The 15,532-nt window shown below is 44.6% G+C and overlaps 1 protein-coding gene across 8 annotated transcripts in view; it reads right to left on the minus strand.

Moving 5' to 3' along the window:
* The window catches only part of FHOD1 (formin homology 2 domain containing 1), a 1,546,190-nt gene that overhangs the window by 604,686 nt on the left and 925,972 nt on the right, over positions 1 to 15,532 (minus strand). For all 8 annotated transcript variants that reach the window (XM_044081394.1, XM_044081392.1, XM_044081391.1 and 5 more), the window contains exon 5: positions 2,330 to 2,435. In XM_044081394.1, coding sequence (XP_043937329.1) covers positions 2,330 to 2,435 — 106 coding nt within the window. The remainder of the gene's footprint in view (positions 1 to 2,329; positions 2,436 to 15,532) is intronic.

Raw genomic sequence — 15,532 nt, forward strand, 5'->3', positions numbered from 1 at the left:
AGATGAAGAAAGCATATACCTCTTCCTGAGTCAGTAAAAAGATATGACTTATTTTATCACTAAGAAAGCATTTACATGGCAACAATTTGGACATCCCAGTGACTTCCTGTAAAATCACCATAATGTTTTCAATAGGGCTCTTACAGAGTTATTTTGATTTCCACAGCTAGTGTCTTTGAGCACAGATCACTGAAGCATTATCAAAGGGGTCTTCATTTACTGGGAAGACTGGAGAAATGTCCATCCACTTGTGCTTCTCAATATTCAGATGTCAGATAATTCTGTTGCATCACAAGGTCTCTCCATTGGAGACATCTTCAGCAGGAGACCCCAGGTGATGGTTCCTCATCTGAACTTTATCCCAGGAGAGAACAGAGTTAACCAAACCGGTCAAGGCCATACACTTTTTTGAGGTCTGAATTGTACAAAGGCTCAGGGGAAAGTGCTCTTTTCCTGTCAGTCGGAAAAGCTGTAAACGTGGTGAGGATTCTGAAACATGTTCCTACTTACTTATTAACACAATCATCAAAAATGGCTGGGGCCAGAGCAAGCATTTGGGGGGGGGGTATACATCTCCTGGATAAGAATTTGTCCCTTGAGGTATAAGGACATATTCTTGGTCAACTTACATTTTATATATACAGCCCAAACCACTGTCAGCTTCCCAGTGTTACTGGGCTTTGAAAGAAAAAGGTGGCAGTATCAAGGGAAGGACAGCATTCCCCATTAAAGCACACTTTGGACTGGTTCTCTGTGGATATGTGGGAGCCTGGTTCTGATTGTGATACAGCAAGAACTTGAACTGACCCCTGGCTTGGCTGTGGGCCTGCTGTCCTACTGATAGCCTCTGTAAGACAGCAAAACAGTCAGTGGAGTGGAGGAAAAAAGACACAAGTGGTTGAAGGGATAGAAGAGACAAGGCTGCCTAATAACAGAATGACTGCTGCTAGGGTTCACTAAGGTTTCATTTCTTTGTGCCCATGGAATCCTTCAACAGTAAATTTTAGGCTTATCTATCTTATGCCAACACTTGGTTTATGCATATCAGATCCACTAGAAGAAAGCACTCCTGTGAGAGAAGGAATGTCTATCCTTTGGCCTAACTCAAGAAGCTTTTTTATATGTAAGAAATGCTGCAATATTCATTACATGAAACAAAGTTTTATTAATAAACAGAGAAAATGCTCACAATATGATATCCTGTGGTTCTGATGGAAGCAGAAAAGCCAGTGAATGTGACAGTAATTTGGCAAACTCAGTCACCTTTAAGCACACTTGTAAGTGATTTTATACAGGAATGTCCTCCATTTTAGAAAGATCTTGAAAATCATAGCATCAAAAGACCAAATTTGAAAGTGGCATATTAAACAATATTAGTCAAAGGACAGAAAAATTCCCATTCTGAGTACTTACTACACTAAGCCAAGTGGATAAAACCAATGGACAGACTGGTGACAATTCTGTGGAGATAAGGCACTGAAATGTTATGGACTGCATTCTCCTTTCTAATAAGTAATCTGCTAGGATCCTCAGCATGAGGAGGAGACCCATTTCACTCTGTTGAAGTCATGCCAAATTAACAGATGTCGCCTGCAGCTAATTTTCACGCCTTATGAATGATCTTGCAAGTAATGATCCCTCTGATGACCATGGATGGTCACTTAGCAGTTCTTCCTGGTTCAAGTTTAAGTGCTTCTTAACTACAGGTATAATATAATATCTGTAGACTTTCCAGTCTTATCAACCTGGCCACATTAACGGTGGGAATTTTCTGTTCCTTTAAATGTACAATTTCTTAACTATGCTTAGGTTATGCAATAAAATCTTCTTTTAACTAATTGTATTCACAGCCGTACGATGTACAGTAAGTAGTAGTAGTATAAAATAATCTTCATAAAATTTTAACAATTTCTTTTCTATCCCACATCAAATGAATCTGTACATTTTCAAACACTGGAAGAGTCTGAGTCAGCTGGTCAGCTAAGGACAAATATCTTGCCTCTCTAACAATGTAATCCTAAAAGTTCTTGGCACCTGTTTCAGTGCTGAGATCAAAGTCATCTGCTTGCTAACATTTGGGTCAAGGCTAAAAGTGTCATTCTATAGTCTTGGGTTAAATTCCTTCACTTCCACTTACATGTTGCATGGAATGTCTAGGAAGACACTTAAACCACTTGAGGATTACCCCTGAAAAATTAAATTGTGCCTAGTGGGGCTCACTACTACTACTACTACTACTACACTTCTAAATAATTAACCAAAATAATCAACTGTTACATCGGTATTAAACACTCCTCATGTCTTAACATTAAGAGATGGTAGTACAAACCTCTTAGGATGTAATTTTGATAATTATGATCCGCCTCTGTTCCAACTTTGATCAAGCATGTTAACCCTTCAGAATTTACGAACTCGGGCACCAGGTCTTTGTCATCCTGAAAAAAAAAGCTTTTGGCTATTATTCTTATATTTTTGTCAAGTCAATTTAAACCGTGCATAAGTGTCAAGGAGTACAGTTAGGACTTTATGCTTTTTTACAGTTTAAACTGTAAATTTACCCTAAGACTCTCGGCAGTGTTTAACAAACTATGTACTGCACTGGGAACCAGCTTTTTCTGATCAGCAGATTCTGTTAATGAAAATGATCAGTCTATACCAAACATGAGGACTTTACAAATGTGTGTGCGCGCACATATTTGTATGTGTATGTGACGCCCGTGCCCTAGCCCAGCAATCAAAGAGCCTCAATCCACACCACTAACACCAGTGAGGGGCATCTCATATAAGAGGAAAGGATAAGAAATACACATAGTAACGTGCAATTTCCCTTAAGAGCACACACAGATCACAGTCAGTCTGGGGCTGGTCGCTCCCTTGCTCTCCAGGTCTCCAATAAGACTCCCCACTGGCACAGCTTTAGGGTCCAGATCTCAGACAGCTGGGCAAACTAAAATCTCCAGAACCCTCTGTCCAACTAGTGCTTCATGCCCCTGCCCAAGTAGCTGACACACACACTTTGAGATGAGTTTATATAACCACACAGACACTCCTGGGGAAGGCTGGCACAGGTTCTCCAGCTGTGCCCCTTTTACCCAGACTATATGGTAGAAATCACTGCCACCACCCAGCTAATATTTATCAGCTACTCAAAGGCCCTTAAAAGAGTGTCCAATTATTACTGTGCAATATTATTATCCTATTGGTAGTATAAGTAATTATTCAAGATTTATTAGAGTGACTTGGTACAGTACTCACTATAAATATGCAATGCACTCTAGAGCTTAAATTATCTGCACACAAAACAGCCACAGTTGAAAGGTTTTAAAATATTTAATAATAAATAATAAAAACACAAGACAATACTTCTTACTACACAGTGCTAGTCAAGAGTTCAGAGATCACAGAGAAATGCTTAAAATAATTCAGTAGTACAGTTCTGACATCACAGAAAAACACAGTCTAATCTTTCTAGTTCTTAGCTATTTCTAAGAGAAAATACAAGTCTAAGATAAACTAACATAAGAAAACAGGCAGAGTGCTGATGAGTTGGATGGTCAAGACAAAAATGCTTAATCTCTGGTTCTCTCTCTTTAAATTGAAATTGCAGTTCTGATTCACATTACATCATTCTTCACACTTCCTGTAGTTCCCAGGCTATATATTACATCATTCTTAACACTTCACTGGGTTCCCAGGCTAACAGAAACTGCATTTACATTCTTAACATCTCCTTTTGTTATCTTGCAGCTGGTCAGTAAGCAGAGCAATAAAAATGCATTTGCATGTTTAAATCTAGCAATTTAACTATTGGTTAAAACAATAGCAAGAATTCCTTCATCTAGACCCTTTGGCACCACTGTCTACATCAAAGGGTCACAACATGCTTTATTTTGGTCAGTAGAGAGCACGGTTTCATTTTTTTCAGTTCCACGTCTAAGAGCAGTTTTTTCCATTTAAGACAACAGGCCTGTGTCTTACATTCATATTTACAAATGACAGAATTATCTACAAAATTCTATCTGGCTAGGCTGGCAGCCTTCATATATCTTTACCCACTCTTCACATACCCCCCCCCGGGGAACTCAAGCTAGTTTTTCAAGTGACCCTTGAGAAACGCTGCTTGAGAGGGCCAGGTCTGAGTATACCTACCCCACTCCATGTCTTGAGAGCCCATCTGCATTGGCATTGCTACTCCCACTGCAGTGCTGCACTGACATATCACATGCTTGCAACCCTAGGCTCCATCGTAGCAACTTGGCATTTTGCTGGCTGGCTCTGTTTAACCATGTTAGGGGGGTGTGATCTGTCATAACAGTGAATTTCCTTCCATACAGATAAGGCTGACGTTTCTGCAGTGCCCACACTACGACTAGACATTCCTTTTCTACAGCTGCATACCATTCCTCCCTGGGTTGGAGCCTATGACTGAGATAAACCACTGGGTGCTCTTCTCCCTCTGAAGAAATCTGGCTAAGTACAGCCCCCTCCCCATGGTTCAAAGCATCCACCTGCACAACAAATTCTTTGCTATAATCTGGACTGGCTAACACAGAGGGTCGTCCCAAAGCTTCTTTAAGCTAACAGAACGCCTGCTCACATGCTGGGGTCCACACTACCTTATCTGGCCTGTTCTTCCTGGTCAGGTCTGTGAGGGGAGCAGCTATGGTACTATAACTGGGGACAAACTTTCTTTAGTACCCTGCTGTCCCTAAAAATGCCTTCACCTGCTTTTTGGTAACAGGTGCAGGCCATGAATTAATGGCTTGCACTTCAGCAGGTTCTGGCCTTATCCTACAACTCTCCACTCTATGTCCTAGGTAGGAGACCTCTGCCATACCCACCTGATATTTGCTCGGCTTAATGATCAACCCAGCCCTCTGTAGTCTGCCCAGCACCTTCTCGACATGCTGAAGGTGCTCTGGCCAGGAATGGCTGTAGATGGCAATATCATATAGGTAAGCAAGGGCAAACCCTCCAGCTAGGATATGATCTAAAAGCCTCTGGAAAGTCGCTGGGGCATTCTTCATCCCAAAGGGCATCTTTGTGAACTCAAAGCCAAAAGGAGTCACAAAGGCCAACTTCTCTCTAGCACTGGGAGTCAGGGGCACCTGCCAGTAACCCTTGGTAAGATCCTTTCCTGTAACTAGTCAAGTCCAGATACAGACTTGCTGTATCCAGGACTGTTGGTAAGCTTCTGAGCCCCCCAAGCCTTTCTTTGTTGGAGGGAAGCCTTCTAGCTTATCAGTGGGAGTGGTAAGCACTAGGTAGCCTATCTACCATGGGAAGATTGGGTTTTAGCCCTGAAATTGTAGTTCATTGGCCATTTGGGCAGTTTTTCCATCTCTTTCTACTTTCTGGTTAAAAGCCTGTTTTGCATTTGGTCCATGCCTTTCCTATAACTAGTGTAGTCCAGGTACAGATATGCTGTACCCAGGACTGTTGGTAAGCTTCTGAGCCCCCCAAGCCCCTCTGTGTTGAAGAGAAGCCTTCTAGCTTATCAGTGGGAGTGGTAAGCACTAGGTAACCTATCTACCACAGGAGGAGTGGTTTCTGACTCAGAAATGATAATTTATTGGCCGTTTGGGAAGCTTCTCCATCTCTTTCAACCTTCTGATTTAAAAGCCTGTGTTAGTGCTGGTTTCCTGCCTTTCCTGTTACTAGTCTAGACCAGGTACAGATTTGCTGTATCCAGGACTGTATTTAAGCTTCTGAGCCCCCCAAGCCTTTCTGTGTTGGAGGGAAGCCTTCTAGCTTATCAGTGGGAGTGGTAAGCACTAGGTAGCCTATCCTCCATGGGAAGAGTGAGTTTTGGCCCAGAAATTATAGTTCATTTGGCTGTTTGGGCAGTTTTCCATCTTTCAACTTGCTGGCTTAAAAGCCTACATTTGTACTTGTTCCCCGCCTTTCCTGTAACTAGTCTAGTCCGGTTTACTATTGAAAATGCGAACGGCACTTGGGCGACAGTCGGATAGTCGAACGTATAAGGTCATAAACATGGATGTTGAAGACATAATAATCAATCTAGGAACGGTTTTAACATGGGTCGAGGTAGGGAAGATGTTTGTAGTAGGGAATAATACTGAACACCTAACTCGACCCATGTTAAAACCGTTCCTAGATTGATTATTTTGTCTTCGACATCCTTGTTTATGACCTTATACGTTCGACTATCCGACTGTCGCCCAAGTGCCGTTCGCATTTTCAATAGTAAACCGTCTAGTCCAGGTACAGATTTGCTGTATCCAGGACTCTTTGTAAGCTTCTGAGCCCCCCAAACCTTTCTGTGTTGGAGGGAAGCCTTCTAGCTTATCAGTGGGAGTGGTAAGCATTAGGTAGCCTATCTACCACAAAAGGAGTGGTTCCTGGCCCAGAAATTGTAGCTATCGGCCGTTTGGGCATTTTTTTTTTCCATCTCTTTCAATGTTCTGGTTTAAAAGCCACACTTGCTCTTGTTTCCCACCTTTCCTGTAACTAGCCTAGTCCAGATACAGAGTTGCTGTATCCAGGACTGTTGGTAAGCTTCTGAGCCCCACAAGCCTTTCTGTGTTGGAGGAAAGTCTTCTAGCTTATCAGTGGGAGTGGTAAGCACTAGATAACCTGTCTACCATGAGAGGAGAGGTTTCTGGCCCAGAAATTGTAGTTTATTGACCATTTGGACAGTTTGTCCGTCTCTTTCAACTTTCTGGTTTAAAAGACATCTGCACTTGTTTCCCATCTTTCCTGTAACTAACCTACTGGGTAGTACTAGAAAGCCTTAAACTGATACAAGCCTTCTAGCTTAGAAGAGAGACTTTGGAGTGATTAAGTATCAGTTTTCTGTACTTTCTTGCTGTACTTAACTGTTTTCTGCATAAGCAGACTTTCCAGTGTTTATTGTGATTTAAAAGCTTGTTTTTTTCACATATTGTACTTATTTGACTGCCTGCACTTGTAAAAGTTTTTTGTTTAACTGTTGTAGGCCACACGCTAAAGTGCAATAGCCTTTTCTGATCGTTTGTAGTCGTTTATGTTTTAAGTGTATTTTTTACTGTTTTTGCCTTATCTTTTCAAAAAGACAAAAAAACAAAAAAAAAAACAAAAAGGTTCCTTGTTTCCTGCCATTCTAAGCTAGTATAGTCCAGCTTTTAGGCTAGTGCTGAATTCAGGGCTGTGATACTAGTTTCTGAGTTGCCCATACCTTAGTTGGATAGAAGGAAGTTTCTCTGATCACCTGTGAGAGAGGGGAGCTTTGAGCAACCTATCTGTCCCTGGAAGAGTGGTTCCAGCCCAGAAGTTAGTAGTTTATTGGCCGAATTCAGGGCTGTGATACTAGTTTCTGAGTTGCCCATACCTTAGTTGGATAGAAGGAAGTTTCTCTGATCACCTGTGAGAGAGGGGAGCTTTGAGCAACCTATCTGTCCCTGGCAGAGTGGTTCCAGCCCAGAAGTTAGTAGTTTATTGGCCATTTTGGCCTAATTTCTATCTCTTTCATTTCCCTACTATAAAAAAACACGTTTGCACGGTTTTGCGCACCAGGCAGTGCCGGTTAGCTACGGTTAAATTATTCCCGCTCCACTAAGTCTCCTCTTCAGTTTTTCCCTTGAAACTAGTTTAACTCTCAACCTAAGCACTCAAACACATCTTACAGCCCAGCACTTGCTCAGACCTAATAGCAAGCACTAATATACCCTGACACTGATTGACCAGCAGGGCAAGGTTCTTTATTCAACCCTCACCAACCAAGTGACTAAGCAGCTCATCCTACTATTCAGGAATGACCAAAGGGCAACTTCAGGTGCACTCTGCAGTCCAGCTGGTGAATCTGGGTATCCTGAGGCAATGTTACAACTGCCTCATGTACACAGACAACCCTCTCCTCCTACCACAAAACATTAACATATGCGAGAGATGCAATTATACAGCCAAACTGGAAGCTAAGCTGTCTCCACCCAAGACTGAAACAGACCATCAAGAGGAGAAGGTTAACATTTGCACCACACCTCCAGCCACACACAGACCTACTAAAACAGCACTGGCAAAAAATACACAAATACACAAAATCATACTCGGAGGCTCTAAATAAAAACCTGCAAAAGCATCAGAGACCTCCAAAGCAGACCCCCAAACAACCTGCACCTCCCGTCACAAACCAGACAACACATAAAACACAAAATCAGTGTGCCACGCAATCTCAGCCCTTAAGGTGAAATAACATACCTAACACACTAGTAATAGGTGACTCTATAGTCAGGCACACTGATGTCCCACTCACTAGGCTGGACAAGCAGAAGGTTACTGTTAGCTGCCTGTCAGGAGCCAGAATCTGCCACATAACACAAGCACTCAGGTCACTCCAGAACAAGTACAAATATGACTGTCATTGTTCATGTTGGTGTGAATGACCTGAGACGTACCTCCCTAGACTACATGAAAAGAGACATGGAAGAGCTCTCTGATCATGTAGCCAGGCTGGTATGACCCTGACCCTGAGTAGCATCCTCCCCTCACCAAGAATGATACCTCAGTATAAAGAAAAAAATGATCAATCTCAACAAATGGCTAAGCTTCTGGTGTCATTCAAAGGGGATCCAGTGTCTGTCAGCATGGGACGACATGCTCGACAAGCCGCATTGCTTCGCAAAAGATGGCTTGCACCTGTCACCCCTAGGCTTTCGAATACTGGCCAAGGCTCTTGCTGCCCCCATAGTGCCTTTTTTAGGCAAGGCTCAAAAGTCAAACCCACCACCGTAAACAGCACAATGAACAAAAAAATGAGGGGTTATACTACTCAACTCCAGGAGTTTAAATCTCAAAATGCATGTGCTTGAAGCACTCCTCAGTATGGAGAACATCGACATCTGTGCAGTAACTGAAACCTGGATCAAGGCTCCAGAGAGCGCCCCAGCACTACTGGGTTACAACTCATACCACACGTTTCGGCCACAGAACACGGTCCAAAACACAAAAGGAGGGGGTGTTAGTGGCACAGCATGATACTTCTGAGATCATCCATGTGCAACTAACATCGGGCAAATCTGCAATGCAAATTGTGACCTGCTACAAATAACCCTCCATGACCTAGGAGCACCACTCCACCTTTTTGGAGACACTGGAAAACATGAAGGTCCTACCGAACACCCTGATATTGGGCGATTTTAATTACCCTACCATTCACTGGGAAAATTACTCGAGTACAAGCTCCCAGGCCCAGCGTTTCCTAGACTTCATCAACTCAAATGCCCTAGATCAGCTGGTAAACTCCCCTAACCAGAGGTGAAAACATATTGGACCTGGTCATCACCAACATGGGCGACAGGTGTTCCAAACCAGACGTCAACCCGTCACTGGTTAGATCAGACCATAAACTAATCACTCTGGATGTCCACACCCCACCACCACCCCCAGCTAAGGAAACTACAGTAAAAAACTTTTCTAAAGCAAACTTCACCTTACTTTAAGACAGAGGTGGTAAGTTTCACATCCCCCATGCTAAAGGATAATGCTGCCCAAGATGCAGAAGCATTTACAAATGTATTCTATGAGCACCTACAAGGATGCATGGATTGTGCCATCCCTAGCAAAACCAAGACTCACTCCTGTAAGAGAAGGAAACCAGTTTGGTGGACCCCTGCAATAAACAGGCTATACAATAGGAGGAGGAAACTAGTTCAGAAAACAAGCAAATCCCAAGAAGAAAAGACATCCCTGATCAATATCAGTAAGAAACTAAGGTCCCTCATGAAATCATCCAAGGCTAACTTTGAAAAAAAATAGCCAAGGATTCAAAAGATAACCACAAAGCCTTCTTTAGCTATCTTAAGAATCTAAGTGGCAACTCACAGATATGCACTGAACTAGTGCAAAATAGCACAAAATATACTGAACCTACAGATATTGCCATAATCCTGGCAGAGAGATTCAATGCAAACTTCACCCCCCCCTCACCTCCAAAAGGGCTCACAACAATACCGGAAAAGTGTAGTGTCCCAAAAGTCACAGACGCACAGGTGAAAACAGCCCTTTCAAAAGCCAAAAACACAGTGTCAAAGGGACCAGATGGTGTCCCAGGATGCATCTTGCACGAACTACAGAATGAACTAACCCGCCCCCACATAAACATGCTGTTCAACCTCAGCCTCTACACATGCTACGTGCCCATAGAATGGCACACAGCAACGGTTATTTTTCTACACAAAGAAGGGGCCACAACTGACCCTGGTAACTATCGCCCCATAAGCCTGACTAGCCTGGTCTGCAAGGCTATGGAGCGCATCATCATGGAACTCATTAACAAAGACATTGGGAACCTCCAAACACTTGACCCGACCCAGTTCGGCTTTAAGGGCAGATCATGCCTACTAAACCTGGTTGACTTCTTCAAGACAGTCACCAAGGCCATAGATGAGGAAAAGGTGGTTCACAAAGCCTACCTTGACCTCGCCAAGGCTTTCAACACCATTCCCCACTTGGGTATTACAGAAAAACTCACCAGCCTGAACATAAACCCCTACGTCACGAGATGGGTTGCCAACTGGTTTACAGACAGAACTCACACGGTAAGAATAGTAGGCTCCAGGTCAGACACTAAACCAGTCACGAGTGGTGTCCCGCAAGGCTTGGTCCTGAGACCCCTACTGTTCATCATATACTTCTCAGAAGTACAGGCAAACACAGGAGGACTATGGCTAACCAAGTTTGCCGATGCCTGCAAACTGGGAGCCACAACTGACTCTCCGGCTGACACAGACATCCTCCAAAAGGGCTTTACTGAGACGGACACCTGGTGTCAAAGTCATGGCCTCAAGCTAAATGCCAAAAATGCATAGTCATTCCGTTTGGGAAAAACAAAACACCCACAAATTACCACATAGGTGGCAGCCCTTTTAATACAGAAGAGGTAATAAGAGATCTGAGGACCCAGGTCGATAGTAATCTTTGCTTAGACAATCATATTGCCAAAGTAGTTAGGAAATCCTTCTACGTGACCCATCTAATTACTAAAGGGTTCGCATTTAGAAATAAAAAAGTTATAGTGCCCCTCTACTCATCACTCATTAGACCCATCATAGAGTACAATGCCTCATTTGGGATGTACCTCACAAAACACTTCCAACAGCTGGAAAGACCACAAAAGTACCTCACCAAGAGGATTACTGGCCTCAAACATATGTCCTATGCAGCCCGACTGAAAAAACTCTGGATGTACTCAGTGGCATATTGTTTACTCAGAGGTGATCTCTGCCTGACTTACAAAGCCATGTCCAACTCAGAATTGATGGACATGCTCCACCTAAAGAAATCCAAGTCACTGCAAGCCACGCATTCTAGTGAGCTAAACCTCACCACAGCAATAAACAGAACATGCTGGAGGGATAGATTCCTGTCACAGAGACTCCCCGTGCTTTGGAACAAAATTCCAAATTACATCAGGCAGAACCCCTCACTAACACTCTTCAAGAGAAACCATGACGAGTGGATGGGTAACAGAAAATACACCCCTGAGATCACTTAACTGGCTCTGCTTGACAGAGGATCAGTTAATTAATCAGTGGGGCGGTGAAAGCAGACGCACTCTGGCTAGGCTTATAAATGCCCTCGGGCAGATAGCCTAGTACGTACCTATGAACCTATCAATGGCTGTAAGATACTTAGCCCCACCCAGCTGCTCTAGGGCCTCATCTGTCCTAGGCATGGGGTAAGCATCCGACTCTGTGTGACTAATTAATTTCCTGTAGTCCACACAGAACCTGGTGCTGCCATCCTTCTTTGGCACCAGCACCACTAGGGAGGCCCAGGGACAGTTGGACTCTTGAATCACCCCTAGTTCCAACATCTCCTGTACCTCCTCCCTCAGAATATGCTTGACTCTCACAGGCACTCTATAAGGGGCCTGCCTAATAGGCCTTTGGGGTCCTGTATCCACCTGGTGCTGCCCCAGGTGGGTGCACCCTGGTTTCCCAGTGAACATGTCCCCAAATTCCTGCAACACTGCTCGGATTTCTCGAACCAGCTTAGGAGATAGCTGCTGGGACATTGCTACTCCTTCCACTGAGGTGTCAGCCCGAGCCTCACTGAGGAGATCAGTCCCCAGCTCTCCCTCAGACTTCTCCTGCAATCCATTGCAAATGCTCAGCACAAGGGCCTCCCTATCATGGTAAGGTTTCATCATATTAACATGGTACAATTTGTGCCCCTGCCTTCTGCCTAGCAGTTCCACCATGTAGTTAAAATCACTTACCTTCCGTACCACCTTGGAGGGTCCCTCCAAAGCTGCTTGCAGTTTGTTGTGTCTGACAGGAATGAGAACCATTACCTGCTGCCCCACAACATACTCTCTATCTCAAGCATTCCTGTCATACCACACCTTTTTCTGTTGTAGGGCTTCTGCCAGGTTCTCCTGGGCCAAGCCCATGAGTTCCCTGAGCCTTGTCCTGAGGTTTAGGACATATGCCACAACAGACTCCTTGTCAGACTCATACTCACCTTCTTACTCATCTCAAATTAAATGTAGAGGTCCCCTCACCCTATGCCCACACAGCAACTCAAAGGGTGAAAAACCTGTGGATTCCTGGGGAACTTCTCTGTAAGCAAACAACAGATGGGGCAAATATCTGTCCCACTCCCTCTTAAACTGATCTGCAAATGCCTGTAGCATGGACTTGATTGTAGAGTTTAACCTCTCAAGACCATTAGTCTGGGGATGGTAGGGGGTGGTCTTCATGTGCTTCACCCCACAGGACCTTCCACAGACAAGCCAGCAGGTCTGACATGAAATTGACACCTCTGTCAGTATTTTGTTTGGGAAACCTACCCTGCTGAAAATCTCTAACAAAGCATTTGCCACCTTCTCTGCCTCAATGGAGGACAAAGCCACTGCCTCAGGGTATCGTGTAGCATAGTCCACTACCACTAGGATATACTTTTTCCCTGTGGAACTTGAGGTACTCAGAGGACCCACAATATTCATAGCTACCCTCTGAAATGGCTCCTCAATCACAGGCAAAGGCATCAAAGGAGCTCTCACCTTGTCTCATGCCTTGCCTACCTTTGGGCACTGCTCACAGGTCCTGCAGTACCCTGTTACATCTCTGGAAATTCCAGGCCAAAAGACATTCTGCATAATATGCCTCTTTGTACGTTTTATGCTCATATGACCTGCAAAGGGAATATCATGGGCTATGGCTAGAAGTGGCAGATGGTAGGCTCTAGACAATACCAACTGCTGTACTCTCAAACCTTCTAGCCCTCCCTCAGGGATCCACTCTCTGTATAGTAACCCTATGTCCCAGTATACAGATTCCCCCTTTCCTTGAGAATCAGGTGCCTCTCTAGCTACCTGCCTCAGGCCTTGCAATGTAGGGTCTGAGAGCTGAGCCTGCCTCAACTCTCTCCTTGTAACCCTTCCCAGCTCCTCTTCCACAGGAAGTCTGGCATCCTCTTGACAGAGGTGCCTTACTGTCAGCCTGGGTACTACTACTCACCTCTACCTTTGCAGTCACTCTGTCCAAGGGACCATCAGTACCCACAAGCAGCTGAGGCTCACATTCAGTCGCACTGCTACAATGTAGCTCCCTCCCTGACGTAAACACCTCAGCAGTCCTGGCTGCAAGTATGCAGTTTGTCTGGGTCACCCCCAGGCTACCAGACCCACATGCTTGTCTCCTAGCCTGACTGCATGTAACTGCATAAGCACATGGTACTGCCTCATCCAAATCCTTCCTATCAGGATATATACAGGATGGTAGTTCAGTAACCCTGTTGTCTCAAGACAACCTACTATTGGCATTTTGTCTTTCCCACTTACTGGCTCCCTCACCTTTTGTTCCCCACCTTGCCTCCATGGACACCTGTATACCACATGGCCCCACTGGTTGCATTCAAAACATTTAACCCTAGCTCCTGGATGTGTACCTGGACTAGTGGCTTCCCTGCTACTGGCAGATTCTTTTGGAGCAGTCTGTGCTGCCCACCAAGGGTTCCTTTAGACCCATGAGCAGTACTGGGGGTCCCTTTCCTGTGGAGGGCTACCCTGCTTGATAGGTACAGGTCTCCCTTCTTCCCCAACTCATCTGAAGTAGCACATTGTCTATCAGCTAACCAGATCCTCATGTCCTCAAGCAAAGTCCTAAGGGCTTGTTCCCTCACCAAAAGGTCTGCCAGCCCTTCAGAAGTGGTGACCTGACATCCACTCACCCACCTATGGAAATAAGTGCTCAGTTCAGCAACATATTCACACACACTTTCATCTGCCTTGCATCTATGCCCATGAAACTTTTTCCTATACGTTTCAGGTGTTAGCTTAAACAATTCTAACAAATGCTTTTTAACTGCAGTATAATCAAAACATGCAACGTCGGACATTTTTGGCAAAACAGTTACAGCTTTACCATGGAGTAAGGGGGTCAGGAACCGTATCCAGAGCCTTTGGTCAACACCATACTGTTTGCATACCGTCTCAGAGATATGAATTAAACTATCAAAATTATCCCTCCTATTTAAACTGCGGAAGAAATTTACTGACCTGTTGTGCTTCTGGGGTCCAGTTACTCCCTTCCCCATTACATCCATGACTCTGGAGAAGAGTCAGCATCTCCTTCTCCTGCTGCCGCTCCTTTCCCACAGCCTCCAGACGTAGCAGTTTCTCATTCTCCTCAGCCTGCAAATGTCGCAGTCCCAGGGACTCACTCTAGACACCTCAGTTGCTTCTATTTCCACATGCCTGGCCTCCAAGCAAAGTCTCTTTAGCTCCAAGATGGATTTTTAAGTCCTCTGCAGAAAGGTTGAGCTGTCCATTCTCTGAGGGTATTATACCTCCACTGTCTATCTGACTGTCCTCCTGGTTGCTGTTTTCAGATGAAGCTGTAACTAAGGCTGCAATCAGGTCTGCCTTAGTCAGGTTTCCATGCACCAGTCCAATAGCCTGGCACTTCTCCGCCAGCTGGCTCCTTGTCAGCTTTCCATACTGCTCTGCTGACATGCTGCCTGCTCACCCTAACTAATTAAGCTAGCAAAAGAAATAAAACAATTGTGATTTGAACTCTGAGTATTCACTGCATGGCTGATTTAGAGCACAAAACACCTTCAGAGATCACTGTACATAAGCTACAGGATTCACTCTACCCACACCACATACTTAATATGTGATGTGGATATCCCAACCACTGCAAACCAATTAATGTGTGCGGATATCCCAACCACTGCCACCAATTAATATGTGAAGTGGATATCTCAACCACTGCCACCAATTAATATGTGACGCCTGTGACGCCCGCGCCCTGGCCCAGCAATTAAAAAGCCTCAGTCCTCACCAGTAACACCAGTGAGGGGCATCTCATATAGGAGGCAAGGATAACAAATACACACAGTAAAATGCAATTTCCATAAGAGCACACAGAGATCACAGTCAGTTTGAGGCTGGTCGCTCCCTTGCTCTCCAGGTCCCCAATAAGACTCCCCACTGGCACAGCTATAGGGTCCAGACCTCAACCAGCTGGGCAAGCTAAAATCTTCAGCACCCCCTGTCCAACCAGTGCTTCATGTCCCTGCCCAAGTA

The sequence above is a fragment of the Protopterus annectens genome, chromosome 8.part0 (genome assembly GCF_019279795.1).
Source record: "Protopterus annectens isolate FY-2018-M chromosome 8.part0, PAN1.0, whole genome shotgun sequence".
Lineage (NCBI taxonomy): Eukaryota > Metazoa > Chordata > Ceratodontiformes > Protopteridae > Protopterus > Protopterus annectens.